This window comes from Doryrhamphus excisus, chromosome 16, assembly GCF_030265055.1.
Source record: "Doryrhamphus excisus isolate RoL2022-K1 chromosome 16, RoL_Dexc_1.0, whole genome shotgun sequence".
NCBI classification, from domain to species: Eukaryota; Metazoa; Chordata; class Actinopteri; order Syngnathiformes; family Syngnathidae; genus Doryrhamphus; species Doryrhamphus excisus.
The window spans coordinates 11421947-11448479 of NC_080481.1; the positions used below are offsets into that span (position 1 = coordinate 11421947).

Sequence of the window (26533 nt, forward strand, 5' to 3'; positions counted from 1 at the left end):
GACAATGAATTTACAAATAATTTACAAACAAAATGAAAATACTACTGAGGTTTTGCTTATTAATGAAAGTTATGAAAGTGCATGGAATATTATTGTCTATCAATACTTGAAAGACAGTAAGAAATGAGCTTTAAATACACAGTAAGTGTTGAATCCGAATAATCAAGCACTTAGAAAACTATTCACAGAAAAAAAAAAGATATAATACAGAATGTGGCACATGCTGCTGATACTAGAATAAATAAAATAGCACTCATGGAAAACATACAGTGTACAGAGTTGGGCGAAACAGCTGTTTGGAGAATAAATATATTAATGTGTGTTATCAATGGACCATGTTTAAAATGAACTCGGGGGTGCAAAATATGAAAGAAACAGCAGCTTTTTTGAGGAGTACAAGCCAGTCATTGGCCAACAGACTCATTGGCACGTTCTGAAGAAGTCAAATAATTAAAAGGATAATATCCTTGTAGTGCTTCTTGAGGGAGGTCCACTTGTTGTGTGCTGTAGCTTCATCTTCATCCTGCGTGTGGATGAAACTTTGGTTTTCTTTGGGAATGAAGGCTTTGTTTTTTTCCTATAAGCCTCTCTCTTTGGACTGTTGGGAGGACCCAGGTGTTCTATGAGTCTTTTGTGGAATACCGCCTGGAACTGATTGGCCTGCAAGAAACAGATAAGCGTTTCAAGGACTTGGTAAGCACTCCATCTCGCCACATCAGCTGACCTTGGTGTGTTGTTTTACCTACAAGGATTTGCTGCGTGGACACCTGTTTGGCATATGCATTTTTTTTTACCATAATATCAATCTTGTAAATGTAACAATACACATTTGATGAATGAGTAAATAGCTGTAAAATCCTTATTGGATGTGTTTTTATGGCAACGGGGTCTGAGTCACGGGCCTCTTTACACCTTTGCCAGTCTCATAATGAAACAGTGTTGGGGGATTACTATTACAAACACGCGGGCCCCCGCCTTGATATGAAAGTTTAATGTTAGTGCGGCCCGTGCAAGTTTGATATGGATGCTGTATGGCAGAGGTAGGGAACCTATGGCTTGGGAGCCAGGTAGGGCTCTTTTGATGACTGTATCTGGCTCTCAAGCATTTCATACCACAATAAAAATGTATGTTTGCTAACATTTTAAAGTAAACATCAGAGAAATCACTGTTAAAAATATTCAAAATCAACAACTTTCTTATGCATTTTAATTCGTTCATCTATTTTCTACTGCAATATGGCCGACCATATCTATCTTTCCTGATGATATTTTCCAGGTCAAACACCAAAACTCGATTATTACTGGGTAATGCGTTAGTATACCTCGGTCATTAAAATGTAAATGTAACTTTCCTCCTTTAGTCAAATAGTCACCTAGCTAAAGCTGCAGAATCAAGCCTTCTGGCAAAGATGGCCAAAAGAATGAAATATACTGAGTACGGTACAAAACCATGCAGCAGCAGAAGTTGCATTAATGGCAGCAAGTATTTGATTTATTATTGGACACTGCGCTGCACACAAAAGTGTGCTGGCCACACCCCATTGGCGTGGGGTAGTGTGCCTGGTCTACATAATTAGAGCCCATTATATCTAAAACTGTTGGGCTTACATAAAAATGCACACATTTTATTGCATTCAATGTTTAAAAAAATGTATACGGCTCTCAGAGATACACATTTTAAAATATCTGGTCTTCATGGCTCTCTTAGCCAAAAAGGTTCCCGACCCCTGCTGTATGGTATCATGTACCCAGAAAAAATTATTACGCTTGATTAATGTTCATGTTAAAGGTTAAATAACTGTTAATAGTTATCCTCCCTATCCGTGTGGAAGTGGTACGTTTTTGGGATATTTAAGTTTAAAGGAAATAACTTGAAGGCTACCGTTTAGGTCGCTAGCTCTTTAGTTTGCGAGTTAGCATGTGTCTCAAGACCCTGCAGTTGCGCAATATGTTGTAAATAAAAAAAGTATAAATGTGACTATAGTCGTGTTTTGTCATGTCTACAGGGCTCTAATAATGCTTTGTTCATTTTAATCTGAAAAAAATAATTTGTCTACCCACCAACTATATGTGGTTTCTTAAGTTTTTATTATTTTCCGTTTTATTATTATTATTATATTTATTTATTACTGATTGATTGATTTTCTTTATTCTTGATTTGTTTATTTATTTTTCATCTTATTTTGTGCAGAAAAATAAAAATTAAGATATTTGAGAACAGTGGAATGTTTTATCAGAGCTTTTATTGTACAAAATCGGAACCAAAGCACTGAAAAAGTTTGTATATTTTTCTGTTTTTAATAAATGCGTTTTTTTTTGTGGAAAACCCGGCCCAGCCTTGCCCAGACCCTAGCTCCAGTGGTCCCCAGGTAAATTGAGTTTGAGACCCCTGTACTACAGGAAACACAGGGCCAGCCCTGGTCCAATTGGGGCCCTAAACAAACAGTGTATAATGTGGAGCCATTATAAAAATGGCTATATCATGAACAGGGGCACCAACAGTACTGTATATACTGAGGAAAGGACCATGTTTACATAAAAAGCGTATTTCTTACCACGTCATGTTTTGTGGTGTGGGGTTCTGTACTTGTGCTTGGCCATGCTGTAGTCGGCTGTTGCTTCTTTGGCTTAGCACAGTAGACCTCCAGATGATGGAGATCACAGCCATTCGACCTGCAACATTTGTCCACGATCCCCTTCCCTCTCGGCCGGGAACCATAACCAGGCCGTGTACCTTTACCTGCCATGAGACACAAACCCATCATTAGGGCCTTTTAGAAATAATCCCAAATCCAGACTTGTATTTGTATACATTATATGACATGACATTGGAAAATATTGTAATTGTTCTTCTCACGCTGATCTAATCGGCTGTGTGCTTCAAAGGTACACACAAGCTGCAGGAACAGGGTTCAAGCAAGGTCACAGGGAAAACGTGAACTGGATTCTCAGTGATGTTGGTGTTATCTACTGTACATAATACATAAATTGGATAATGATATAACGATGCACTGAAGGGGCTCTCACTACTATGTTGATTGGCGACTCTAATTTGTCCATATGTATGAATGTGAGTGTGGATGGTTATTTGTATATACAGTATGTGCCCTGCGAGTGACTCTCACCAGAACTCAGCTGGGATAGGCTCCACAGCATTTTATTTTTTATTATTAAGGTGATTAAGAATATTTAAAAATACACTTAATTACGCCCAGGTCAACATTGCGAGAATATTAGTTCCCTTGCACTGTTCCTTTGCATTACTCTCTCTACTCTTTTTTTTTTTTTTTAAACAAAGCTGTTCTCAGAGATGAGAGCAAGTGTTGCGACATGCTATCACACAATGTGGCACAGTGTTCTTGTGGGTGTGCACCCATTTTGATGGACTACCACCACTTTGATACCAGATGGAGACAGCGACCTTGGTCTGAACAGGAGAAAGGTAATCAGGTGAAAGGTCACCTATGAGTGACTTGTAATAAATGTTCAAATGAATGTGCGAAGCGATAACATATTTACTCCCTAATAATATAATATTGCAATGAAGCTATATTTATCCAACTTGCTGAAAATATCACATAATAAATAGTTGTATGAACATTCAAAGAATGCTCTGACATGATGACCATGTCCATATCTTTCTTTATCTTCTGCAGTATGGCAATCATTACCACAAACAGAAAAAAACAAAGCAGACAATATTTGGCAGCTCTCGTTGCAGTATCAAAAAATGTGTAATAGATAAATAGCTAGATAATTTATATGGTTCACAAAAATTATTTAAAAAAAGCTGTGATTGCCAGTGATTTTGTTCCAAGTGGTACCAGTGTGGCATCCTTGGCATCCTGTCAACGCTACTAATACAAATATTATGTGACGTCTTTCTCTTTTCTTTATAGCCACCGTAAAACAACACAAAGCGTGAGGACTGTCATACCAAAATAGATCCCGCGATCGCCACACACAAATAGAAGGTCATTGAGGAGGTCGGTGCCGCAACGGAGCTTGGCTGCTTCTGAGTAGAGAGGCCAGTTGAGCAGGCACATGGTAGAGTAGAACATGCACAACACCTGAGGACCAGTGGACACACATTTTTTTACTGTAAAACATGCAAACTGTGCCAAGAAAAAGAATCAGAACTACATTTTACTTCAGTTGGGAAGTTTGGTGATGAAATCATAGTGATTCGTTTTGTTATTCATGAATGTTCATATTGTAGTTCTCTCTATATTTAGCCTTAGTAGTTGTCTTTTTCCATATAAAAACACGATTGGATACCAATAGTTAGCACATCTGACATACACATACATGCTCTAATGGAGAGATCAAATGTCAAGTACTGTCACTTGCTTTTCCATCACCGAGCATACAGTATATGCATCTGTCAACATTATTCAGCATCTTGGCAAATGTTTTAAAAATAGTGTATGCCAGCTTCATCATATGGCTCCAGAACATTTGCATGAATTTTAACAAACACCACCAGAATGTCAATATAAGGCTAATATCAACAATTTATGAAAAACATTTATACCGAGAGTTAAAAAAAATGGTTCTGAGTTTCAGCAGTGTTTTTACTTTAGGTGGCAACTAGACGGTGTCCTGAAAAATTGCTTCCTATATAGTTGGTATGCACTGGACAGCACCACTGTCTTTACACGAGAATGCTATTAAATCAAAAAAATAGTGTAAAATAGTACAAGATGACTTCTCTTTACCTTCAATGTCCAAGATCGTTCGGAAGGGCATGGTGAGGCATTCATCCTGACTGTGCGATGTGACTTTTGCACACCTTCAGTATTATATTATCTTGCAGGCGAAGGAGGGAGGACCATACCCCAGAGATGGCCTCCCTATGCTCGTTGGCGCTCTTTCATGCTCAAATCTTAAAGCGATTTTCTTATCAGATGATTCAACATTCTGTTACAGTGGCTGAACTTGTTCGAAAAATGTTCCTACTTTGTTTTGTCACACGATATCCATCGTGTGTGATAAGATGATACAGTGAATATAAATGGTCTATATGTCTATGCTAAATAGCTTTTGTCACACTTGATTCATTGCCGTAAATTCTGAAAGAACAATAAAGAGGAATATTTTTTACTTGGAAAAAAAAATTATGTAGTTGTCCCTCGCCACTTTGGCTCTTGGCTTTGCTTTATCAAGGTGTATATATATATATATATTATATATATTAATTATGCTTTTTGTGGCTGAATATGGCTTATTAGTCAAATCATATGCATATTGCAGAAAATTATTTTTCCCCCTAAATATGCATTTTTTAAGTAGAAAAATTAAACTACAAATACAAGGTATTCAAAAGACGCATTTAAAGATGTAATATTCTACACTGGCACTAGGTGTCAGTAATGTGACTGTTTTGTTCCCATATGTTTGTTATGTTATGACATTCACCACTAGGTTTGAATTGTCTCACCACAGGCAGATTCATCCATTTATTTTCTTTACCGCTTATCCTCAGTAGGGTCGCAGGGGTATGCTGGAGCCTATCCCAGCTGACTTCGGCTGGTCGCCAGCCAATCACAGAGCACATATAGACAATTAAGAGTTCGGAATTAACCTAAAATACTCCCTAATAAAACACAGGCTAATGTTTCGGCCGTTACCCACGCATTGTTACCCTGGCGAACAAATTTATAGCAACACACAGGAGCATGAGTGTTATTTATGTCTTAAATAGCTTATTTACTCTAATTATGTGTACTATGTGTATGTGTTGGGTAATACAGGTGTAAACGTGACTATAGGGGTGTTATTTTATATCTAGAGGGCTCTAATATTGTTACAAACTGTTGTGAATACGTTTCTGTGCTATAAATACAAAAAATACAGTACAACTACAAAACCTCACTATTTGGAGAACTATTTTGAATCGCCATTGGGAGTTTGCACGATCTTCTTGTGTGTGCAAAGGAGATTGTAAATTGTCTATTTAGTGTTAATGTCTGTGTCCTGTATATGACACCTCTTGAAGTCAGCTGGAATGGGCTTTAGCTCACCCGTAACCCAAATGAGGAAAAGTGGTATTAAAAATAGACAGATGTATTAAAATTTGAGTGATAAATTGTAAATAATAGTAGTATCCTCATTCTCAAAGTATACTTCATCCACTCACCTCAAACATCTTCCATAAAGGTGCAAACTTTTGGACTTACAGTACATGTCTGAAGGGTACTTTTCCTGTTTCATCCGCTGTGACACTGTGTGCCAAACAGACCCAAGCACTTCAATAGTGTTTTCATCTGGTTTGATGGAGCTCCACCACCATGTGGATTATTTTAGTACTTCATCTATTTTTAAACCCAGAAGTTTGATGAATCAGCCAAGATAAATTTACAATTTTTTCACAAAAAAACATGTACCACATAAGCCAAATATAAAATAATAAAATGCAACATATTCTCATTTTCTCTGATTGTGTTCATTTTGGAGTATGCAGGCTGTTGAGTGCGGCCTTGTTCTGTTTTAATTTGGCCTTTATCTGAGCAATCTTTTCCCGTTGCTCAAGTTCATTAAAATCAAAGTCCTCTTTCTGTGTTGAGCAAAAGTCTGAGTCCAGAGTCAGACTTGTGTTCAATTTCTGGTTGTCATTTGGAACGGCATCCCAGTCTTCTCGAAGTTCATCAGCAGTTTGAGATGATGACCAATCAGTTTCTTTGTCAATAAAATCTTCTACTTTGTCGCCACGTGTGTCCTCACATGTAATGTGCTGCTCCACAGGTTCACTGTCGTTAAGCTTTTTTTTTTAGCAAGAAAAGAAAATGATACATTTGAATTAATTGAAGTAAACAGTTTAACAGTTTCAAAGGAATGTTCTATTATTAGTTTTCCGTCAATACCAGTGATCACACATAGATGCCTCAAAAGAGATTTCCACTTGTCCTCATTCTTACCTCCGTCTGTCTCTCAGCTGATGATGCTGAATGAGCGATGATGGGCTGCTGGGCTTTACATGTCACCCGTTGGCTCGGTTTGACGTTTCTCATCATCAGGTAAAGTTGTTCATTGTAAATGATGATAAAATCCTCAGAGCTGTGAAGTGCCACTTCTGGAGACAAGAGGGCGGTATGAGGGGGACGGGTCGCACCCTTCCCGTATGCATTGTCCTTCAACACATTATAAGCTTCCACGCTAGAAGAGACAAAGGCTATTTTCAAAGGACTCCGGGCAAGCTGAAACTCAGCTGTTAGAAGTGAGGCTGCATTTCGTTGTGCTGATCCATGGTCTTTGCTTCGCAAGACTGCCGGACAAATCCATATGCCTAGTGGGGAATCTGCAATCCTGTCTATGCCTTTGGGGTCCATGGTGGGGAGGCCGATTGCTCTGATCATTGAGGATGGTAAACTCCAAATTGCTATGCTCTTCACTTGAGCCTCCTCTGGGATGAACATTTCTAATCCATCGAGGGCATTCATCTTTCCTGAAGACACAGAAAGTTTTCATCAGGGTGTTTGCTTACCATATTGTGAAACAGTGAAGGAAGTCGACAATATTCTGAGAAAAATAGTAATACATTTAGAGTTCAACCCCCTTCATGCATGTTGTCACCCAATACTTCATCAGAGCTCAGTTCAGCAAGGGTCAAAGGATACAGTCTGTGTGTACTTTGATTATTGCCTGTATAAAATTGCTATTTACCCTGACAGATTACTTAATTGAAAAAAATTAATAACTTTGTTTCTTTACTGTCATTCATTCATTCATTTTCGACCGCTTATCCTCACGAGGGTCGCGGGGATATATATAAATATGAGAACACGTGACACAACCAGGAAGTGCGACGAAGGCTATACCATTTGAATTCACAAGGCTGGTTCGCAGCTGGAGGAAGAGCATATGAACGTCTGGCCTTCGTAGACTAGTAGCCTAGTGGGATGCAGACCCCGAAGTCAACCTAAACCACATTCTCAAGCTAACACAAAACTACAGCAAAGCTTCCGCCTCCTCTAAATGACGTCACAGCTCCACACCAACTTTATGAAAAACACCAACTTTGAAATGAAATTACTTAAATTTCCCGCGGAAATGAAAAATAATCCTGTTTGGGATTACCAAAATGTCTAATGCAAAACGACCCATGGCTTTCAACATGACCCAGCCAGTAACTTTAAGTGCCGTTGTAAACAAAGTAGGAGAAAATGGCTTCTGAGTAAGTTCGGTACCTTTTATTGCACTTGTCCATTACTTAAAGTCGTCGAAACACAAATTTTATGTCGGCCAAACGTTAAAGAAACAAAGACGACGTGCCGCTCTTACTATATGGTTGTCGAAAGGCGCCTTCTTGATCCTCTTCCGACATCACAGCATGGCTGGTGTTGATTTCGCCTGGAGTTTTGTCAAACGATTATTCACATGTGCGTATCTAAACATTCACTTCTTACGTGTATTATTATTTCGCTCTTCTGACGACAAAGCACATATCAGCTGTAATAATGCCACAGCTTCCGATGAAATTCGTCAAAGAGTTTACAATAGTAAACGGAAGTAGAGATTGGCAAGGTACGAAGACACCAAAACAGATGTTTTGTAAAAATGCTTGATGCTCTTTTTGATTATACTTACTGTTTTCTACAATAACCTATACCACAGACACAAACTACATTTACAAGCTACGGATTTCCGTTTTTGAGCACTTAGAATTCGGTTGTGTTTAAACCTGAATGACTAAATCTCCTATTTAAGAACATTTTGTCTTCAAATCGCCTTTATTTTTCCTATCGTGACAGATGTAATTACAACACAATATGCGTCGAATGATATTGACAATTAGTTTTTATTGTATAAATTTAACAATGTTATAAAGTCATACATGTTGTAAAATGACTAAACAAGTCATATCTCTTAAACACACAAGTTAAGAGTGCAGTAAAAATCTTAACAGTATGCACTCACAACAAAATTGTCAGTGTTGACGCTTGCGCAGTAGAGGCCGGGCTGGTTCACTAAAGGTGCAGACCAGTAAAGTAAGACCTTAGGTTGCCATGACAGTGATTATTCACTATTTTTTACAAGGCAGTGTATAGGACTTTCCAAATTCCTATTCTAACGTAAACAACACAATGTTATAACCGTTATTAAAACAGACTGCCAAAGTAGAATTACAAATTCTGACTAAAGTTTACCTGTTAAAATATACCATCATGAATATCTATATAATTACAGTTATACCTTGTTTTTTCCTATTTTCAACAAACAAGTTCTCTATAATTGGTTATTGTACAATATTGCTTGTGACAAACTGTTGTATTTGACCCCTCCTGTGGAATTAATAAAGATGTGGATAAACTATTCACAGCATTGCTTCTTTATTCAGTCGCAACCCACCAACTTTTTTTTTTTTTTACTTGGTGAAGAATGACGTTCCAAGAAAATAAATAATGCAGGACTTGAGCACTTGGAAATGATTTGTTGGCAATTACATTCTTTTGTTTGATTTTAATTTTTGTTGGCGTCCACCACTTTTACTCATGTGGTCCTTTGTCCATGGCAACCTCTCTGGCTCCTCTACCCTCAGGCTGGACTTTGCTGTCCGACCTGAACTACCTGGTACACAACATGGACACATTGTGCGCTTCCTGGCCCTTCCCATTCTACTTGTATTTGTAGGAATACTGTTGAGGGTCTGTATATCCGAGTCCTGAGAGTTATTTTCTTCTATGCTGGAAAGATCATCGTCATCTATTGGCTCCACTAAGCCCACCAATGGCTCTGTGTCCAGATAATGTGCGTGAGGACTTAAAGTAACAATAACTCCCGGCAAAATACCATCTGCGGAACGTTTTGTTTTTTTAACACTTGTGCTGTCCGGGCCTTGAGGAGTGTAACAGTACTGCACATGAAGTTCTTTGTCTTTCAACGGGTTTGTGGGTCTCCTAGGCTCTTTGGATCCAGCCTCACTTGATGCTGGATTAATCCTCTGCAGGCAAATTTTCACATCCGCTATAATCCCAAAGATTTTCCTTATATGGAGGTCGGTCATCTGGTTTGTGGGAGATGATCTGTTAACTGTCAGTGCATTTGTAGACATCTGCAAGAAAAAAAAAAAGTTACGCTTTACTTGTGGTCTCACATAAAAAGACTCTTCCTTATCATATTAGGCTACAGCAGTGGTTAATTATTTACTGTCAGGACCCCACTGGGGGACAGACTCCTCCTTCGACCCTTTGTATTGAGTTGTGGTCTCCTATAGAGCAGCTACACACAATAACCCGCACAGAAAGCTTTTTAGATTTTGCAGAACCTGCACCTGTTATATTTGTGCTTCCGGGCATCCCCACTACACTGTGATTGGACACACGCCCAAAGTGCTTCCTAACTATGAACCATATTATGAAGTCTGGCCCTCTGTGACATCACAAAGGAGCAGTTTTACCACGCCTTTTGAAACTGAGCATTTTGAGCCTTTTCAAACTTTTTTCAGGGCTCATTCCAATTGCGCAGCACACTATCTGAAATTGTTTGTTTGTTGAAAAGTAAATGTATGGGTCAAAAAGTGGAACAAGCACAATAGATCCCCTTTAAGAAAAGTACGATGACATTTTTTTTTTAAAAGGCAATACATATATTGTGATCGACTAATCTAATTTCTACTACACTCTTCCGGCCCTGCTAATAACAGACATAAGGGCTCACTCCGTTCATGCTGTTGTTCTATGGAACAAACGCCAAGGTGCTGAAACCAATGCACAGATTGAAACCTCTTCCTGTTAGAGGAGGGAGATGAGGAAATCATACATACTGTAGATGCACATGGCAATGTATTGAGACCAGTCAAATTATTGAGCTTATTACCCATCCATAAATTTTCTATGCTGATTATCCCAACTAGGGTCGGGCTGGAGCCTATCCCAGCTGTCTTCGTACACCCTCGACTGGTCGCCAGCCAATCAGGGCACATGTCGACAAACTACCGTTCACACTTACATTCATACCTATGGACAATTTGGAGTCACCAATAAACCTAACAGGCATGTTTTTGGAATGTGGGAGGAAACCGGAGTATCGAGAGTATCGGTGAAAAGCGACACAAACACACAGAGTGAACATGCTTATTTCATATAAATTCTTCAAAAGAAACCGTGTAAAGCGTGTATCAACAGGGAGATACTAACAATATAAAGAAGTTAGGAGGAAAGAGGAGACCCAAACCCAATTGGAACACATTAGCAGTGTCCTCACCTTTAGTTTATCTGTGGCTTCCCCTTCGTTGCGGTCTGAAATACTGGAATCGGACAGACTTGTCATTTCTAAGGAAAGCTGCAAGTTGTCAGACTGTTGTTCAGTGCTCCGTTGGCTGTTTATGACTGCGTCCATATTGCTATCCGTTAGTGCTGTGACCCTTGTGTTTGGGCTTTCACATGTTAGCTGATCATGGACAGTATCAGAACTGAGGGTTGTCTTGTTATGTTCAGTCACACTTCGCAGGTTCCTTGTGGTTTCATTCTCAAGTGACTCTGGTACCAGACATTGGGTTGGGGTGGATTCCGATTTCGGAGGAATGTATGACACAAATATGACGTTATCTTCATCCAAAGAAGCGGTCAATCGTGTTGTTTGACATGAATCCTCTTCATTGTCGTCATTGCAAAGGTCTATCACTTCATGTGGCGCCTCTGAAACTACTACTGGGGCTTTTGCTTCTGCAGTGGGCGAAACTGTTTCCTTGCTGCCTTTTGGAAGTGAAAAGCTGCACTTTTTGGCAGCAAAAAACAGCCTGCCATCACACATGATCAACTCTTTTCGATGATCATTCTCACTACTGGAGCTTCTGGTCAAGAGTGTTGGAGAAACTGGTTTCACTCTTTCCACGACTTCCATGTTTTCGTTGCCCTTTTTCGCTGTCTGAACAGGCTTGAGATGAACTGAATGTGAATGGTCAAGAGATAATTCGTTAGAGTTAACCTCTTCAATCACCCACTTCATCGGACTGTTGGAGCTATGAGAAACCTTTGGAGTTAACCTCAAATCTGCTTTGGATACTCCCAGTGACGGTGAAGTCTTCGGCGGTGTTGAGCAAATATACTCAGCTTCTGAATTATTTTTAAGAGCACTGCTTTGTTGTGTTGTCATTGACAAGCCGTTGGTCCTACGTGTCGAACATGATAAGGTGTTGGCTGATGGGGAGGCAGGTTCAGAAGCTGGAGCTGCTCGCACCAGAACTCTGGGGAGCACTTTCTGTACAACAATCCTTCGTGAATAGGTATTTGATGACATACCAAGCGCCAGTCCTTGATTTGCTGTACCAAGTGCATCAGGTAAGGCATTCACAAAGGGAACCTGCGCGTTGCCTGGTTGTTTTGTCGGTAAAGAAGTCAAGGCTGCCTTTCTTCCACCGGGAATAGGTGCAGCTGCACCTGCTACTGGTATAAACTTGCATGCTGGAGGATGTGTTTGCGGTTTGACTATTTGAGTATGGACAAATTTCCCATTGACCAATTGAACAGGAATCAGCGTCATGATCTTCTTTCCGTCAGATCCCACCCCAGGTATGGCTTGGTAGAAGACACCCGTCCCTCTGAGGAAAAATAAATAAATTAGCTGGAGAAGTATTATAACCATGGAGGAAAATGAAATTATAATTCCGTATATTTTACGATTTATATTTTCCTAAAAATTATTCATACCCTTGTAAATATTTGCATGACGAAATGGATGCAAAAGAATACACAATTTCCTAATTTCACTGCTCAAATATTGGATATTTTGCCCTTCTCGTGTAGCTAACCAGGATATTATAAATGTAATGCTACCATAAATGGAAATGCACATCCACAATATTAGAAACACCTGAGTATCCTACCCACAAAGGACAAATTAAATGGCTGCCGACTGTACCTTTGAGCTGCACGGTCATCTCGACGTGTGGAATACATGATTTCCTCAAATAAGTTGGTCCTATTCCACCCGTGGAGGCTCAACACCAACTTGAAAGAGGCATGCTAATTCCAGGAACAAGCAAACGATGGCAGGCTAGCAAGCTAGTAAACAAAGTCGGCGTTTCTTCATCCATCGTTGTTTCTGGTAAAAGATCTACACAGCCTGCCTCAAACTATAGATTAACCACCACGTATATTAAAGTTTAATTCCGGCCTACGGTTTTCCCTCTGATGTGGTTGTGCTTTAATTTCCGGTTACTTCCGGTTCCCCCTTCTTCCTTTAGTGTTGAGGTAGCTACAATAACCTTATGGTATCAATACTGACCCCCTCTGGTTACTAGCGTCTACTATTAGTTCATAGTGTTATATTTGTTAAAACATTTTTTTCATGTAAAACAACCATTTTTAATATTATATTGTGGCGTGGTTATTTAGACATTTTGGCTAGATATATATGGCTACATTTGTGTCAAAGTGAAGGTTATGCTTGAAACGTAGCTTTTCACAAAAAGCTTTTAGCAGATGCTAAACAAGGTTTCACTGGACTTTCTTCCATGCAAATATGGAAACAATCATAATATTGGGTTTGGGGATTTAGTTTGCAACAACAGTAACAATGTCATGGATATTACCTATGAAGAAAAAAAACTTATATTACTATGAATGTATGATTTTAAGTTGTGTTGTGGTCTTACATGCAGCATATATATACAGTATGTATTTGTTATCAACCGTTAAAAACAATGCTGAATACCAGTTGTCCCCCTTTAAGTGACTCCTCAGGAGTGTTTTATTTCATAAAACTCTATAATTGTGCAACTGAAGATGCTAAAAAAAAGATGCTGGCTTTTTGGATGTGCTCCCTTTCATTGTAAAACATAACGGTGAGAAAGGTCACTCCGTATTCTTCAGGAGATCATCCAGAATACGCTCACACATATACAAGCAGCGAGGCACATGGAAGGGTCCTGAAGAGTTGAGAAGAGAGACACAATGATCTACAAGCAATTATCCCAACACTGAAAATCCAAAAATATGCTTCAGATCTACACTGTTCTTACCTTTAAAGGGTCCTCCTTTAAAATCTAGAACAACTTTTCCATTTTGTGATAAATAGCCAAACCATTCACCATTCTGGGCATCAGGAAACTACACACAGTCAAAGCACATGGAAATAGTTAAATAGAGAAATATAATGTAAACAAGTATTGACAGTGAGTATAAGGAACATCCACAGTTCCTCATTAAAATGTCAGATTGCTATGTCACATTATATTGTTGTACATTATATTGTTTTGTTGTACAAAAAGTGGAAAGTATATACTGTATTAAGTTTTAAAGGTTATAAAGGTTAACAAATAACTGTTGTTATAACTGCTGTTGCTTTTCTGAACAAATATTTATCTACATTAATGTGAACCTGTTATTCCCTTGTCAACCAAATACTAAGACAACAAACAATGTTGACATTATCAGGGAGGAGAACTGAGCTGACCACCACTTCATCTGATCATGTGTGATAGTACCAATTATTATCTCTGAAAATTTGTAATTCAGTATTCAAGAGTATGCATGTGTACCTAATGTCGTGGGTCATAGGCGTGGATCATTCAAAAGGCTGTACTTAGAACACATATAGTGACAAAATGATCGATTGGACAGTTATTGATACTCACGTGGCTAAATGTGTATTCATAAACTTGAGAGAATCTCTCCAGCAGTTGGGGTCTTTTGGTTTGGCTGTAGGCCATGAGGAAGGCGATAAGAGCTTCACAGTGAGGCCACCACAGCTTCATATTCCACTCCAACTGCTCAAACACAAGAACGTCTGATGAAGTACATCTTTTGGCATGTCCTGGTTATGAACACCAGTCGTATGGGCTCCTACGGCCGGTCTACCTGCAAACAGTGAATTACCTGTGTAGGACAGTGGCCATCCACATCCAGAAAGTAGAGAAGACCACCATGCTCTTTATCCCAGCCATATTGAAAGGGTAAGTCCACAAATTTATCGATGGCTGTCTGTTGCAGCTCCATGTCCCCCCATCCCTTACTATACTGAAGCAGAAACCAGCCTGCTTCCAGGGCATGGCCTGAGTAGGAGACCGAAAGGTGAACATAAAATGGAATACGTTGAGGTACAGGAAGGAGGCTAATAGAAAAGCTTTGCTGGAGATGAGCCAAGCACCAACTATTTGGTCTTGAACTTAGCAAACAGTGAAAGGTAGGGCTGGGCGATATGGACCAAAAAGTCATATTTAGGTTGAATATCGATATCCTGATATTTTTTTCCACAAAGTCAGTTGAGACAAACATTAAAGCCAAAATCCTCAGCTAATAACAAATGAACTAAATATGAAGGAGTGCCTGGTTTAAGAGGACATTTTAAAAATGTCAGCAACTCAAAAAAAATGTAAACAGTAGCATTTTTTAGGTAAACATTTTTAGAAAACAAGTATTTCCTTGTTCTCGCCCGAAGACAGCTGGGATAGGCTCCAGCACCCCTGCGACCCTCATGAGGAAAAAGCGGTAGAAAGTGAATAAATGAATGAATTAAAAGTATTTCCTTGTATTTTTTGGCAGGAATACCAACGTGTCAACTGCATCAGGCTTAGCAACTCTAGATTCGAAGTACCTCCATACTACTGAGTTACTGCTTATTCCTTGCTGATTTCTTCCACTGAAGACGTGGTAGCCTGTTTGCTGAGCCTCAGGGGTTCTGCCCCGCCCCTCCTACAGATACAGCGCAAATCCAGTCTATATTGATATCAACGATATGGTTGGTTTTGATATCGTGCTTAAAGTAAATATCTCTATTTAAAAAAATATCAATATATTGCCCAGCCCTAATGGGGGGTTTACCTGGATTCTGAACCCTGCCTTGACAACCTGGCAACTCTGTTCCTTCCATTGTCACATTTTCCAAGATAGCTGTGCCACCTCTCTGTAATAGGAAGATATATTTGGTTTTGGACATGAATTACAGAATCAGTTTAGTATTTGTTGTGTAATCCTTCTCACGCTATCGTACTATTTACAGTTTTATGACGCCAAAGTGGCTGCTGTGTGATGACGGCATGTTCATACCTGGATATGTTGGAGAATCTGCTGTACACACCAGCTGCCCAGCTTCTTGTACTTCAGGACTACCTCCTGCTCTCGGCCTTCTGTGAGTTGATGCACTAAACACAGTAGCATCATCGGAACAGCCATGCTGTTGGTAGGTGTGTCTCCAGGCAGCTTGGGTCGGCCCAGACCTGTCGGGTCAACCTGAACCCAGAAAATGAGCTGTGCCATCATCTGTTCAGCTTCTTCCTGTGGGGGGAAACGAGGCACACAGTTTTCTTTTCAGCGCTCTCAGCGCTCTCTCAATTTCCAAACATCTTCTTCAAATGTATTGCTCATGAGAAGGTCTGCCACAGTAACCCATAAATCATTCATTCATTCATTCACTATCGCTAGAAAATGAATGAATGAATGAATGTTGAAATACAAGTGATATGTAATATTCTGGTCATTACATTACCTTACATTACATTACCTTTACTACATGAAGTCATGTCTGACATGATAAAGTTCTATGCTGTGTAGAAGTGCTAGGTTTTTAGCTTCTTTTGTTTAGAAAAGCTTGCTTGCATTATAGCGAGTAGCCGTTTGAGTCACTTCAGCAAAAGAGTTGTGGAATGTCATAAATAATGAATTATAGGAGTGTATAGGTGCCTATAGGGTTACTAGTTCATGTCTAGAGAGCTCTAATGTAAAAAAAAAACACATTTAGAAAATTCAATCATTCATTCATTTTATCCTCACGAGGGTCGCGGGGGGTGCTGGAGTCTATCCCCAGCTGTCTTGACGAGAGGCGGGGTACACCCTGGACTGGTCGCCAGCCAATCACAGGGCACATATAGACAAACAACCATTCACACTCACATTCATACCTATGGACAATTTGGAGTCGCCAATTAACCTAGCATGTTTTTGGAATGTGGGAGGAAACCGGAGTACCCGGAGAAAACCCACGCATGCACGGGGAGAACATGCAAACTCCACACAGAGATGGCCGAGGGTGGAATTGAACCCTGAATTGACCTCCTAGCTGTGAGGTCTGCGCGCTAACCACTCGACCGCCGTGACATCAATTAACCACAAATTTGATAATTTTGCTGGCCTCGATATATTGACATGTGCTTTTATTCCTCCTCTCTTTCTCCACCAAGCAAGCCCGTCATTCACTGACCCTAATGAGGATAAGCGATAATCATGAGCATCTGATGATGGCGAATGAGCCTTTTACTGTCACAATCTCAATCTGTGACACCACAATGACATTTGCTTGTCACACTTTGTACCTGCATGTCCATGTCTCCGGTGACTCTGCTGAGTTCATCTAAGGCCATGATGTAGAAACACTCGCTGAATATGGTCCTCTGTACTTTCACTGCTTTACCATCTCGTGTTAAGCAGAAAGCACACTTCATCTGACCGCTGCTGCTGGAAACACGGGCAAACTTCCTGAGGAAAGTCCCTCCTGAAATGTAAGGGAATGTATTAGTTAATATGGACAGCTAAACAGCAGATATGTACTGTAGCTTGAAGAAACATCTTCAATTACAGCAAAAATAACCAATATTTTTATCATGTAATATTTGACAGCCTAAGAAGCTGCCACATGGATTTTTGAGACATCAAGGATGCAAAGTAAAGATATGCCAGATGCTGAACACACACAGGGCGCCGCCATCTTGCATTGTACGGTATGTATGCTGTAGATTCTATGCATTATTATTACAGTGGAACCTTGGTTAGTGTGTTTTTCGGTTTACAGGTCACTGATACTGATCACAGTAGTGATCATGTCAATATTTGTCTTTGTGTTGACTTGCTTGTTTCAGTAACCAGCAACATGATGAGGTATGTTACGACACTGATGGGGTGGATACAATCGAAAAATCCTATCACTGAAGACAGTGATTTATCTCTTTTGTCTCACTGATGTTTTACTGGCCAAATGTCAGATAGTGGTACAATTCCCTCCTCCTAGTTGATTGATTGGTCCAGCCTCTCAGGTGATCTATCAATAAACCATACCGACTGTACTTGACATGAGCAGACATACCAGCTTTGGCTGCTTCAAGGACTTCAGGGCTGTGGAACCGCTGCATTGTTCTGTACAGACGGCAGTACATCCACACCTTGGAAAGAACAAAGTTGCAAAGAGACATTAGACAGACAATAGCAAAGTGTGCATGTCTTTCTTGACACATCCACCACAGATGCTTACCTGTCTACCCTGCAACCAGACATACTTCAGTTCATCATAAATCTCACCGTTCTTTCCAATGCAATTAAAGAAGCCCCTGAAACATAATCCAGACTGTAATCCTGATGACTACTAAATTAAATCTATTTCACATAACAATTGACACAACTACAATACCCATAAACGGTGTCATGGGAGTATTTGAGCCAGAAGTCCACGACGTTGTTCAGCTCTTTGCGGATCTTCTCCCGGCACTCCTCTAGCTTCACCATAGACATGATTCCTTTCTGAGGAAAACAGAAGAATGACTCACAAGTATACTTAATTCAGATGGATTAACTCATCTGAAGTTAACTTGAATCCATCCATCCATCTTTGCGGGTATGCTGGAGCCTATCCCAGGTGGACTTGGGGTTAGCATGTAAGCCACACAGTCAGCAGATCCGGAAGACCCCCCACATTTAAAAAAAAAACATGCATGTTAATTGGCAACTCCAAATTGTCCATATGTGTACCAGTGTACCCCGCGTCCCGCCCAAGGATAGCTGGGATAGGCTCCAACTCCAGCAGAGGATAAACGGTATACAAAATGGATGAATGGAAGATGAGTCAGAGCTTTGTATTCAATTTTATAAAACGTAGTAGTAAACAAAACAGCGCCATCTGGTGTTTGCCACTACAGATTTAGATTTTTATCACGTTATTATGGACCTCTGCATAGAAGTTAAGTGAGCAATATTGCAGATTTATCCATGCACGTACATGTGCTAATTCTGCTTCTAGCACCATTTTGCCCACTGTATATATGTATATAGATATAGCTCATTTCGGATTTTGTTTTGCACACACACAAATGCGTTCGACAACAAAGCCATTAAATATACGATACGCGATGCTGTTTGAAGTTAACTGTTCCAACAAGGTCCCGCTTAAACTGGACCAAAAAAAAAAAGACAAACACACTTGGACAAACCACACAATAAGAGAATAGTTACCTGTCCGGACTGCAGGAGTAGCAGCGAAGTGTGACTACCTACCTGCCTGTCTGCCTTCTTGCACTACGACTGATCAGTCACATGATTTCGCAACAAACTGCGCGAGGAAGACGATAGAAAGCGGAAAGCCTCCTGTGACGTAATCACTGGAACGTGACACTGACGTAAAAGTTCAGGAAGTGCCTCTCCCGACCAGTCTATCTACAGCTCACTGTGTGTATTACTTTCCTATTTCATCTTATTCTCGCTGTAATTTACTTTGTCATTATTATGTCACAGGCATAGAATTGAGGTCATATTAAAGCATTTTTGTTACCTGGCTCAAAGGAAGGTAGCAAATGGCAACTCGTCCCAGTTTTTTTCTAGTCCCGACACTTTTTTAATTCAAGTTGTATGAAATTATCTGCTGCACAGATAACTATGAGCGCCAGGTAAATACAATTGTACTGAATTACCTGTATATATTTCTCTGAGCATCCAGGTAAGTTTGCGTATGTATGACATGTAGCAGCAGCAGCACATAGTATAATTCCATACATAAACCAACTATTCTCTTTTAAGGTTGATAAAACAATTTTGGTGTCTCCACAATAGGGTACACAAAATACAGTAGTTACTGAGGAACTAATGAATAATGCACATACAGTAAATTTACAGGAGTTACTGCACGAAACTAAGGCACATACATTTAGAGTAGTGTTTTCCTATTAAATGATATCTTCAAGATGAAACACTCTTAATGCACAAATTAATCATTCAGACTTATTTGTTGATATGATGCACACAGAGCAAGTAACAATTTGCTAAGCTGTGTCCTTCCTGCTGCCATCTCTGTGCACTTTGAGGCGTTGAGCTCATGTACGAATAATGTGCCAGAATTAAATTATTCTGAGCTCTAATACTAATGTTCCTTTGAGGATTGTATTGTTTAGGACCATATGTGCTGACCAGTCTTACTGAATAGAGCATGAAATATTCAACGTTGAACATTTTGCTTCCTGTTTTGTGCCAATTGCAGCTGACATTGCAGAAATGGTTTGCTCACTCCCTCCTCTTGTCTGTAATCTTCAACTCAAGATCAGTTGTGTTGACAAAAATACACAATATTTTAAGAATATAAACTGGTCACTTTGTGGTTTGACTGTACAGCCATATTGCTATTGTACTGTAAAAAAATTGTCACATTAAACTCTGATGTGTTCGATTAGATGGAAATAAAAAAGTTAGTTAAAATTAAACAATCTCCTGTCACCATTACCACTCAAGTAAAGCACAACTGAACTGTTTAGTTGTCTAGTAGACATTTGTAGTGACATGAAAAAAATAGTGTACTTGCCGTAAATTTGTATTGTATTACTGTGTATTCCTTCAATAATGACAAGTCGTCGTGGATTGCTTCATAACAGTAATTGTGATTATCAAACAATTCTTTTGGTATTATCACTGACTGATGCAATCAAACGAATTATATTTTCATAAAAAAACAAACCAAAAACACAAGATTTCAACATCATATTTCTCTGTGTAATACCGGTGGTTTGGCAGAGACGACTGCGGAAAATATTCATGTCTTTACATGTTTGCCGAGGACAGCTTTGCAGGCAGGTATGTTAAAAAAAAAAAAAAAAAAAATAGTCCACCAACACTGCGTGTGTCTCATCTTCTAGCTGTAGTTCCTCAGGTATACTAGTTTGTGAGGCTGGAACTTCTCACGACACAGGGGACACTCCGCCTGTAAGGAGTCATGCCAATAAGAGACACACAGTACATGATGGAACAACTGTATGCATTCTCAAAACATGTAAACAGTACATTCTGATTACCTTAAACAACAGTGTGCTGTAGAGAGTGTGCTGATCCTGACATGAGCCTTACCTTTGTGTTGCACCACTCTGTGATACACTCCCAGCAGAAAAGATGTCCACAGGGAGTAGAGGTCGGGTGTCTGCGCCCTTCTAGGCAGAGGATGCAGCGAGCAGCCCTGGATGTCTGGGTTTGCTGTGGGCTAAAAACAAAAAAGGGTGTTAAAAACAGTGAAAGGTGTCCATCTTGACCATGTATATCATGGTTTATTTGAACATGTACACCCATAGGTGATACGGAAGAGTTTCTCATCACCACATACTTAACTCACCTGCCACTAAGGTTTCTGTAGCACTTCCACTCCTGCCTGGCTCGTTGTCTCTGTCTGAAGTTATTGAGCTGCAAACACAACGTAAGCAGCAGCTGGATGAGGGACACGGCTCCCAGCAGCCTGTAGCTGCTCCTGATGGTCCTGTCATCGCTCCTCAGCCCCGAGACACGAAGCTGCACACACAAGCTTGTGCTAATTAATAAATACATACTATATGTATATATTAGGGTTGTCATTATGTGTATACTGCGGTTACATTTTTAGTGTAATTAACACAAGGACACCGACCGCTCTAATGATGGCAGACGAAGGTACAATATGGTACAAGACCTGAACACATTAACAGACTTACATAGCTGATTCCAGCAGTCCTCTTGGACAGGTGATAGAAAATGCCACTGATGTAAAAAAGAGCCACATGGAATCTGTGCAGGAGGCTCAGGGTCTGCTGTAGGACAAACACAGCCGGCACACACTTTCTCCTCTGGGGCTCTGACAACACTCCCACTGCCCTCTGAATGCATTTTCTCAGGCAAAGCTCCAGGCTCCACGGTCCTGATGCTACCTGCCGCCGTCTGATTCCGGAGCCAGATTCCTGTCCACCTTCTAGCTCATTTTCCAAACACACCAAGACCTTGTCGAAGAGGTAGGGCAGGAATGTGTGACAGAAGACAAAGAAGCCTCGTCTGGCTGCCGTGGGGATTCGTCTTCGACTGGGGTCAACTTGGATGATGTTGACATACTCCTCACCCAGGGTTTGGTAGCCTGACAAGGATGGATGGTTACAAATACTGAATTCAGATCAGCATCAAAGTATTGTATCCAGTGACCACAGCAAAACTATACTGCATATGATATCATATAAAGTTGGTAACATTTATTTCTAATGTGAAGTAGTTGCTGCAGTGCCACTTGAATTAAACATTTAATTTTATGAAGAGGTGAATACATTCAGAGTTACAGTCACAGACGGCAGGCGAACATGGTCCTGCAGATTTACTTTGTCACTGTACCAAGTGGATGCAAACAATTTTCACCAGCTAAACAAAGACAGTGTTTATTAGTCACCCTGAGACTCTCTCTAAAAGCTAGTTTTATCATCAGATATATAACATCAGCTGCTTTTTACAACCCCCCAAAACATTGCCAAAATCATGGAAATAGTGTCTAAGCCAGATTTAGTGAAGCTAATCCATGCCTTTGTGTCCAGCAGGCTAGACTACTGTAACAGCCTTCTCACCAGGCTTGCGACACAAGCTGTAAAAAAAGCTGCAGTACATTAAAAATGCTGCTGCTGCAGTCCTGGTTAGAAGCAGGAACTGTGACCGTATTAGTCCAGTGCTCAGATCCCCGCACAGGCTTCCTGTCAGCACATAAAACAGGTGACTCACAGACATTTTATGTTGGTTTGGGCAACCTACCTATGAGTGTTGTCAAACCAAAATAGGCCACGTCTGAAAGCAGCTCGACTTCTTTCCTCCAGTCCAACCATCTTTTTGATCCTAGAATAAAACAATAATAATAATACGGGCAAGTTAATGAGACAAATGGGGACACATTGATGGCAAACAAAACTGCCTGTAAACTATTGCTTGAGAAGTTTGTTTATACGTGGGAAGTTGAGAAATCAGTGAATTGACAATTCAAAGATGAATGAGTTTACAAGGTTAGGATTAGGGTTAGCATATTGCACAATTCACATAGCATGTAACGAATACAACTTTTGGTTCAGCCAAAATAACAACCAGATTAACCCTCGGACTTAAAGACCTGCGTGGATTTGGCAAAAAAACCCTCACCCGTAAGCGTTTGAAAAGCTTCATTTGCGTTGTTTCTGAGGAAGGTTTGATAATATTCATCCTTCTGACTGGATCGAATTAGCTGAGACTGGTTAGCAGGGGCGAGGGGCATCGCGATTTACATTGAATGGGTGCTAACAGGCTACTGCTACATATATTCAACTTGCTACGAGGCGCCGGCAAAAAATGAAAGCAACGGAATGCTTAATATTACCGCTAACCTGCCTACACGATACATTTACTAATTTGTCGGTGTTGCTATCCTAACGGCTCATGTTTTTTGTGTGTGGCGCAAGTTGATGACGACAAACAACGCGGAAGTGGGCGATATGTAAACAAACACCAGACTGAAAATCAAGGTTCATAATGTCACAGTGCCATCCAACGGTTATTTTAGGCATTGCAATCAAGTAGGTCTATTACATCTATGACATTACCATGTTCTATGCTGATATACAAAAGTTTTCCATTGTTGGCTTTCTGAGCAAATGTCATTTTTTGTTTTAAAAATATATCAAGTAATCATTTAGAATTTTCATGCATAGAAAAACATATTTCTTACAATTACAGCATTCTCAAATCATAATACCTGTATACAATAATTAACTATTATTGAATTTTGTCATGTAGGCCACAAAGTCAGGAGATCAAATCTCCGCTCGGGCATCTCTGTGTGGAGTTTGCATGTTCTTCTCGTGCGTGCATGGGTTTTCTCTGGGTACTCCGGTTTCCTCCCACATTCCAAAAACATGCTAGGTTAATTGGTGGCTCCAAATTGTCCATAGGTATGAATGTGAGTGTGAATGGTTGTTTGTCTATATGTGCCCTGTGGTGGGCTGGCGACCATTACAGGGTGTACCCCGCCTCTTGCCCGAAGACAGCTGGGATAGGCTCCAGCACCCCTGCGACCCTCATGAGGATAAGCGGTAGAAAATGATGAAAATGAATGATAAACACTAATAAAGAATGTACTGGAGCCTGAGAACATTTATCAAAGAAATATTAAAGTATCCTGACTATGTACATTGGTGTCACTTATTACTTAAGGCAACCTGTTCAGGATCACAGTTTCAAATATCGTCCTCTCTATTTGACGACTATCTGATGACATCATGTCAGCTTTTACAATGTGCCACAATAAACTGAGAAAATAGGTCAAGAGCATTCATTCATTCATTCAAAAAGTTCTGCTGCGATCGGTCCGAAAAGTTGCAGAACCAGTTTCTTTGTCTCCCCCTGAGCCAGTAAGGTGTACTGTATCTGCCAAAGAGGACTTCCCATTATAAGCCCATTCCACTGCTTTCACTGAGTCTTTCCATATGCAGTCCTAACAACCCTTGGACAATCTGTTCGCCATCCTGCTTACCAGGAAGTTGAACTTTGCTTTCATTTGTGAAAGGAGGAGCCGGAACGTGTTTTCCCCTCTCTTGACTTCAAGTCAACTATTATAATTTGTTTCAAGCAGAAAAGGGATGCTGTGGGGAGCAGTGTGGTGTTTGGATGTAAAATCAGGTAAGATGCAACCTGACCAACCTGTGTTTGTGGATTTACCGTATTGCAAAATTTTATTCTAAAGGATTTGTAAAGTTGTATGTGGGTCAACTATGGCATCTCACTGTCTTGAGCAGACTTTACCTGTCTTGGAATATGTTTTTTTGTTGTTATATGAGATTGTACTTGCTTTAAAACAACACAAACGTTAAACCAAGTCAATCAACGCTGCAGTGGAGGAGATCTGATCACAATACCAGATAAACATCACAATGGATGCTTGTGTTCTTTGCTTAGCCATTTTTATGAGCCTCCTTTTTGAACACTAGTGTTATTGCCAGAGACAATCTCATACTTTTATTGCAAATTGCTTTCTCTCAGAAGATCTGCTGTTATTGGTTTTTGTCTGTATGGAATTTTCCATGTCTTTTATGCATCTTTTTTTTTTTTTTTTTTACAACAATGGTTCATTATCCACAGTTTGTTACAACATGGCAAATTTGATCCGGTTGAGTCATCTGGTAATGCTTTGTGTATTATCTTCAATGATAAGAAAGTATTGCGATACAGTAATTATGTGATAATCTCCAAACATTTGCATAAAACGGTCCACAATACATCATAACATCCATGTACAGTAACTATGTCTTCTTGTACATAAAATAATTGAATAATTGAAATAGATACCGGACTCCGGACAGTTGTATGAATTAAGCAAAAGTTTGTTTTTTTCCTACATTTTTGAATGCCCTGCAAAGACATCATAGTTGATTCATAGAGGTGGTTTCATAGAGGCTCTTTTAGGGCTCGACAATATCAGTAAAAGTCTTAAAATAAAATAAAATTGACAAAGTGTCTAAATACACACACACACGCACACAACCCCCCCAAACATTTGTGTTTGATGGTAAAGGACATGCCCTGACCTGCAGATGAAGCAATCTGCCGACCAACCTCTTACAAACAGTTCTCAACATGTTCTCCTGTCTGCCCACCACATCTACCAAACCCCTCCTCCATCAGACACACACATTCATTGTGTGGATCTGCTTTACACACTAAAGGTTTAAAGCAGAATTCTGGGGCATCTTATCTTTTCATGAGTCAGATCATAGCCCAAAAACTCAACGGTAAGTAAAGCAAAGCTATAGTATAGCATAGCTATAGTGTTAGTTGTCATGCTGTATATTCATTCTCTTTTCATTGGTTAAAGCGGTTTTGAACCTGGGTGTTTCAATGGAATTCTGTGTTCCGTGTTTCAGTTTCAATTCGGCACAATCGAATTTGGAAGATGGGGTTTTGAAAGATGTTGTAAACTCTGTGGGGTGTGACGACTGCTGTTTGTTACCATTTGTCGTTTTTTCTTGAAGGAAGAAAATAGATATATGGATGCTCTGCTTCTGTCCACCAGAGGGAGCCAGAGCATCCCAGAGACTAGAGGGAGGCTGATATCATTGCATCACCCTAGCAGGCACCAAAGAATGCTTTGCATGCATGCAATGCATTAAGAGAACATGTTAAAATAGTTTTTTGTCCTTGGTGGCTTTTGAGTGTTAAGTTGTTGTGTGATGAGTTTAGCGATATTTGCAAGATTGACACAGTGAGTCAGGCTGTTGTATTGAGTAATGACTTCCTGTGATTTCCAATGGGCTGACAAGCTCAGCAAGCTTGAAGTTGCTGCTTGTAGGCATACCATCAGTCTTGGTAGTGTCTGAGACCTGTGAAACACAATCCCCTGTTAGCCATACTCTTTTGTTTCCAGTATTTGGTCATGTAGCAGGAAAATTTTATATTAAGAACCCTTTCAGTCATTAATTTGATGGATATTTTACATACTACTCTTGGTTTTCACTGTAATACGGGACAAAGTGCACCTTCCAGTTCAATGAAGGACAGTTGTCAACCCTAAGCAGTGAGTGATATACAGTATTTATAGTCGTTTGTGTTTGTTCTGA

General features: G+C 39.9%; 4 protein-coding genes across 6 annotated transcripts; all 4 read right to left on the reverse strand.

Moving 5' to 3' along the window:
* On the reverse strand, positions 1 to 6414 carry igf3 (insulin-like growth factor 3). Its single transcript, XM_058051962.1, has 4 exons — positions 4719 to 6414; positions 3938 to 4070; positions 2556 to 2740; positions 1 to 660 (listed from the first exon to the last, which is right to left on the reverse strand). Exons 1-4 carry the CDS (start codon positions 4761 to 4763, stop codon positions 451 to 453), a joined length of 573 nt encoding a protein of 190 aa, XP_057907945.1. The 5' UTR covers positions 4764 to 6414; the 3' UTR covers positions 1 to 450.
* A 9-nt stretch (positions 6415 to 6423) lies between these two features.
* Positions 6424 to 8510, reverse strand: LOC131104607 (uncharacterized). Of its 2 annotated transcripts, none has more exons than XM_058051960.1 (3): positions 8281 to 8510; positions 6918 to 7444; positions 6424 to 6760 (listed from the first exon to the last, which is right to left on the reverse strand). In XM_058051960.1, exons 1-3 carry the CDS (start codon positions 8321 to 8323, stop codon positions 6446 to 6448), a joined length of 885 nt encoding a protein of 294 aa, XP_057907943.1. In that variant the 5' UTR covers positions 8324 to 8510; the 3' UTR covers positions 6424 to 6445. The 2 variants fall into 2 exon arrangements, with proteins under 2 accessions (XP_057907943.1, XP_057907944.1); XM_058051961.1 differs by lacking the exon at positions 8281 to 8510 and adding an exon at positions 7818 to 8136.
* A 268-nt stretch (positions 8511 to 8778) lies between these two features.
* On the reverse strand, positions 8779 to 19299 carry renbp (renin binding protein). Of its 2 annotated transcripts, XM_058051959.1 has the most exons (12): positions 19155 to 19299; positions 18337 to 18446; positions 18181 to 18256; positions 18016 to 18091; positions 17249 to 17427; positions 15987 to 16214; positions 15762 to 15843; positions 14817 to 14992; positions 14576 to 14707; positions 13961 to 14048; positions 12859 to 13867; positions 9918 to 10051 (listed from the first exon to the last, which is right to left on the reverse strand). In XM_058051959.1, the coding sequence occupies exons 2-11, from the start codon at positions 18435 to 18437 to the stop codon at positions 13794 to 13796; spliced, it is 1212 nt and encodes a 403-aa protein (XP_057907942.1). In that variant the 5' UTR covers positions 18438 to 18446; positions 19155 to 19299; the 3' UTR covers positions 9918 to 10051; positions 12859 to 13793. The 2 variants fall into 2 exon arrangements, with proteins under 2 accessions (XP_057907941.1, XP_057907942.1); XM_058051958.1 differs by lacking the exons at positions 13961 to 14048; positions 14576 to 14707; positions 14817 to 14992; ... (5 more) ...; positions 18337 to 18446; positions 19155 to 19299 and adding an exon at positions 11203 to 12538 and having other exon boundaries at positions 8779 to 10051; positions 12859 to 13764.
* Positions 19300 to 19861: 562 nt separating this feature from the next.
* pex10 (peroxisomal biogenesis factor 10) lies at positions 19862 to 23393 on the reverse strand. Its single transcript, XM_058051597.1, has 6 exons — positions 23088 to 23393; positions 22710 to 22790; positions 21641 to 22053; positions 21289 to 21461; positions 21030 to 21159; positions 19862 to 20886 (listed from the first exon to the last, which is right to left on the reverse strand). Exons 1-6 carry the CDS (start codon positions 23197 to 23199, stop codon positions 20818 to 20820), a joined length of 978 nt encoding a protein of 325 aa, XP_057907580.1. The 5' UTR covers positions 23200 to 23393; the 3' UTR covers positions 19862 to 20817.
* Between the last annotated feature and the right edge of the window lie 3140 nt (positions 23394 to 26533).

Bases quoted from the DNA above. Each gene is read 5' to 3' on its own strand.
- igf3 (XM_058051962.1), bottom strand. From the start codon at position 4,763: ATGAATGCCTCACCATGCCCTTCCGAACGATCTTGGACATTGAAG. The intron at 4,071-4,718 runs GTAAAGAGAAGT...ACTGGTCCTCAG, and splicing joins AACGATCTTGGACATTGAAG to GTGTTGTGCATGTTCTACTC. The intron at 2,741-3,937 runs GTATGACAGTCC...GTCTCATGGCAG, and splicing joins CGATCGCGGGATCTATTTTG to GTAAAGGTACACGGCCTGGT.
- LOC131104607 (XM_058051960.1), bottom strand. From the start codon at position 8,323: ATGTCGGAAGAGGATCAAGAAGGCGCCTTTCGACAACCATATA. The intron at 7,445-8,280 runs GTAAGAGCGGCA...CTGTGTCTTCAG, and splicing joins CGCCTTTCGACAACCATATA to GAAAGATGAATGCCCTCGAT. The intron at 6,761-6,917 runs GTAAGAATGAGG...TAAAAAAAAAAG, and splicing joins CAGCTGAGAGACAGACGGAG to CTTAACGACAGTGAACCTGT.
- renbp (XM_058051958.1), bottom strand. From the start codon at position 12,896: ATGTATTCCACACGTCGAGATGACCGTGCAGCTCAAAG. The intron at 12,539-12,858 runs GTACAGTCGGCA...ATTTTTCCTCAG, and splicing joins GATGACCGTGCAGCTCAAAG to AGGGACGGGTGTCTTCTACC. The intron at 10,052-11,202 runs GTGAGGACACTG...TTTTTCTTGCAG, and splicing joins AAGCCACAGATAAACTAAAG to ATGTCTACAAATGCACTGAC.
- pex10 (XM_058051597.1), bottom strand. From the start codon at position 23,199: ATGCCCCTCGCCCCTGCTAACCAGTCTCAGCTAATTCGATCCAGTCAG. The intron at 22,791-23,087 runs GTGAGGGTTTTT...GTTTTATTCTAG, and splicing joins AGCTTTTCAAACGCTTACGG to GATCAAAAAGATGGTTGGAC. The intron at 21,462-21,640 runs GTAAGTCTGTTA...TTGTGTGTGCAG, and splicing joins GGACTGCTGGAATCAGCTAT to CTTCGTGTCTCGGGGCTGAG.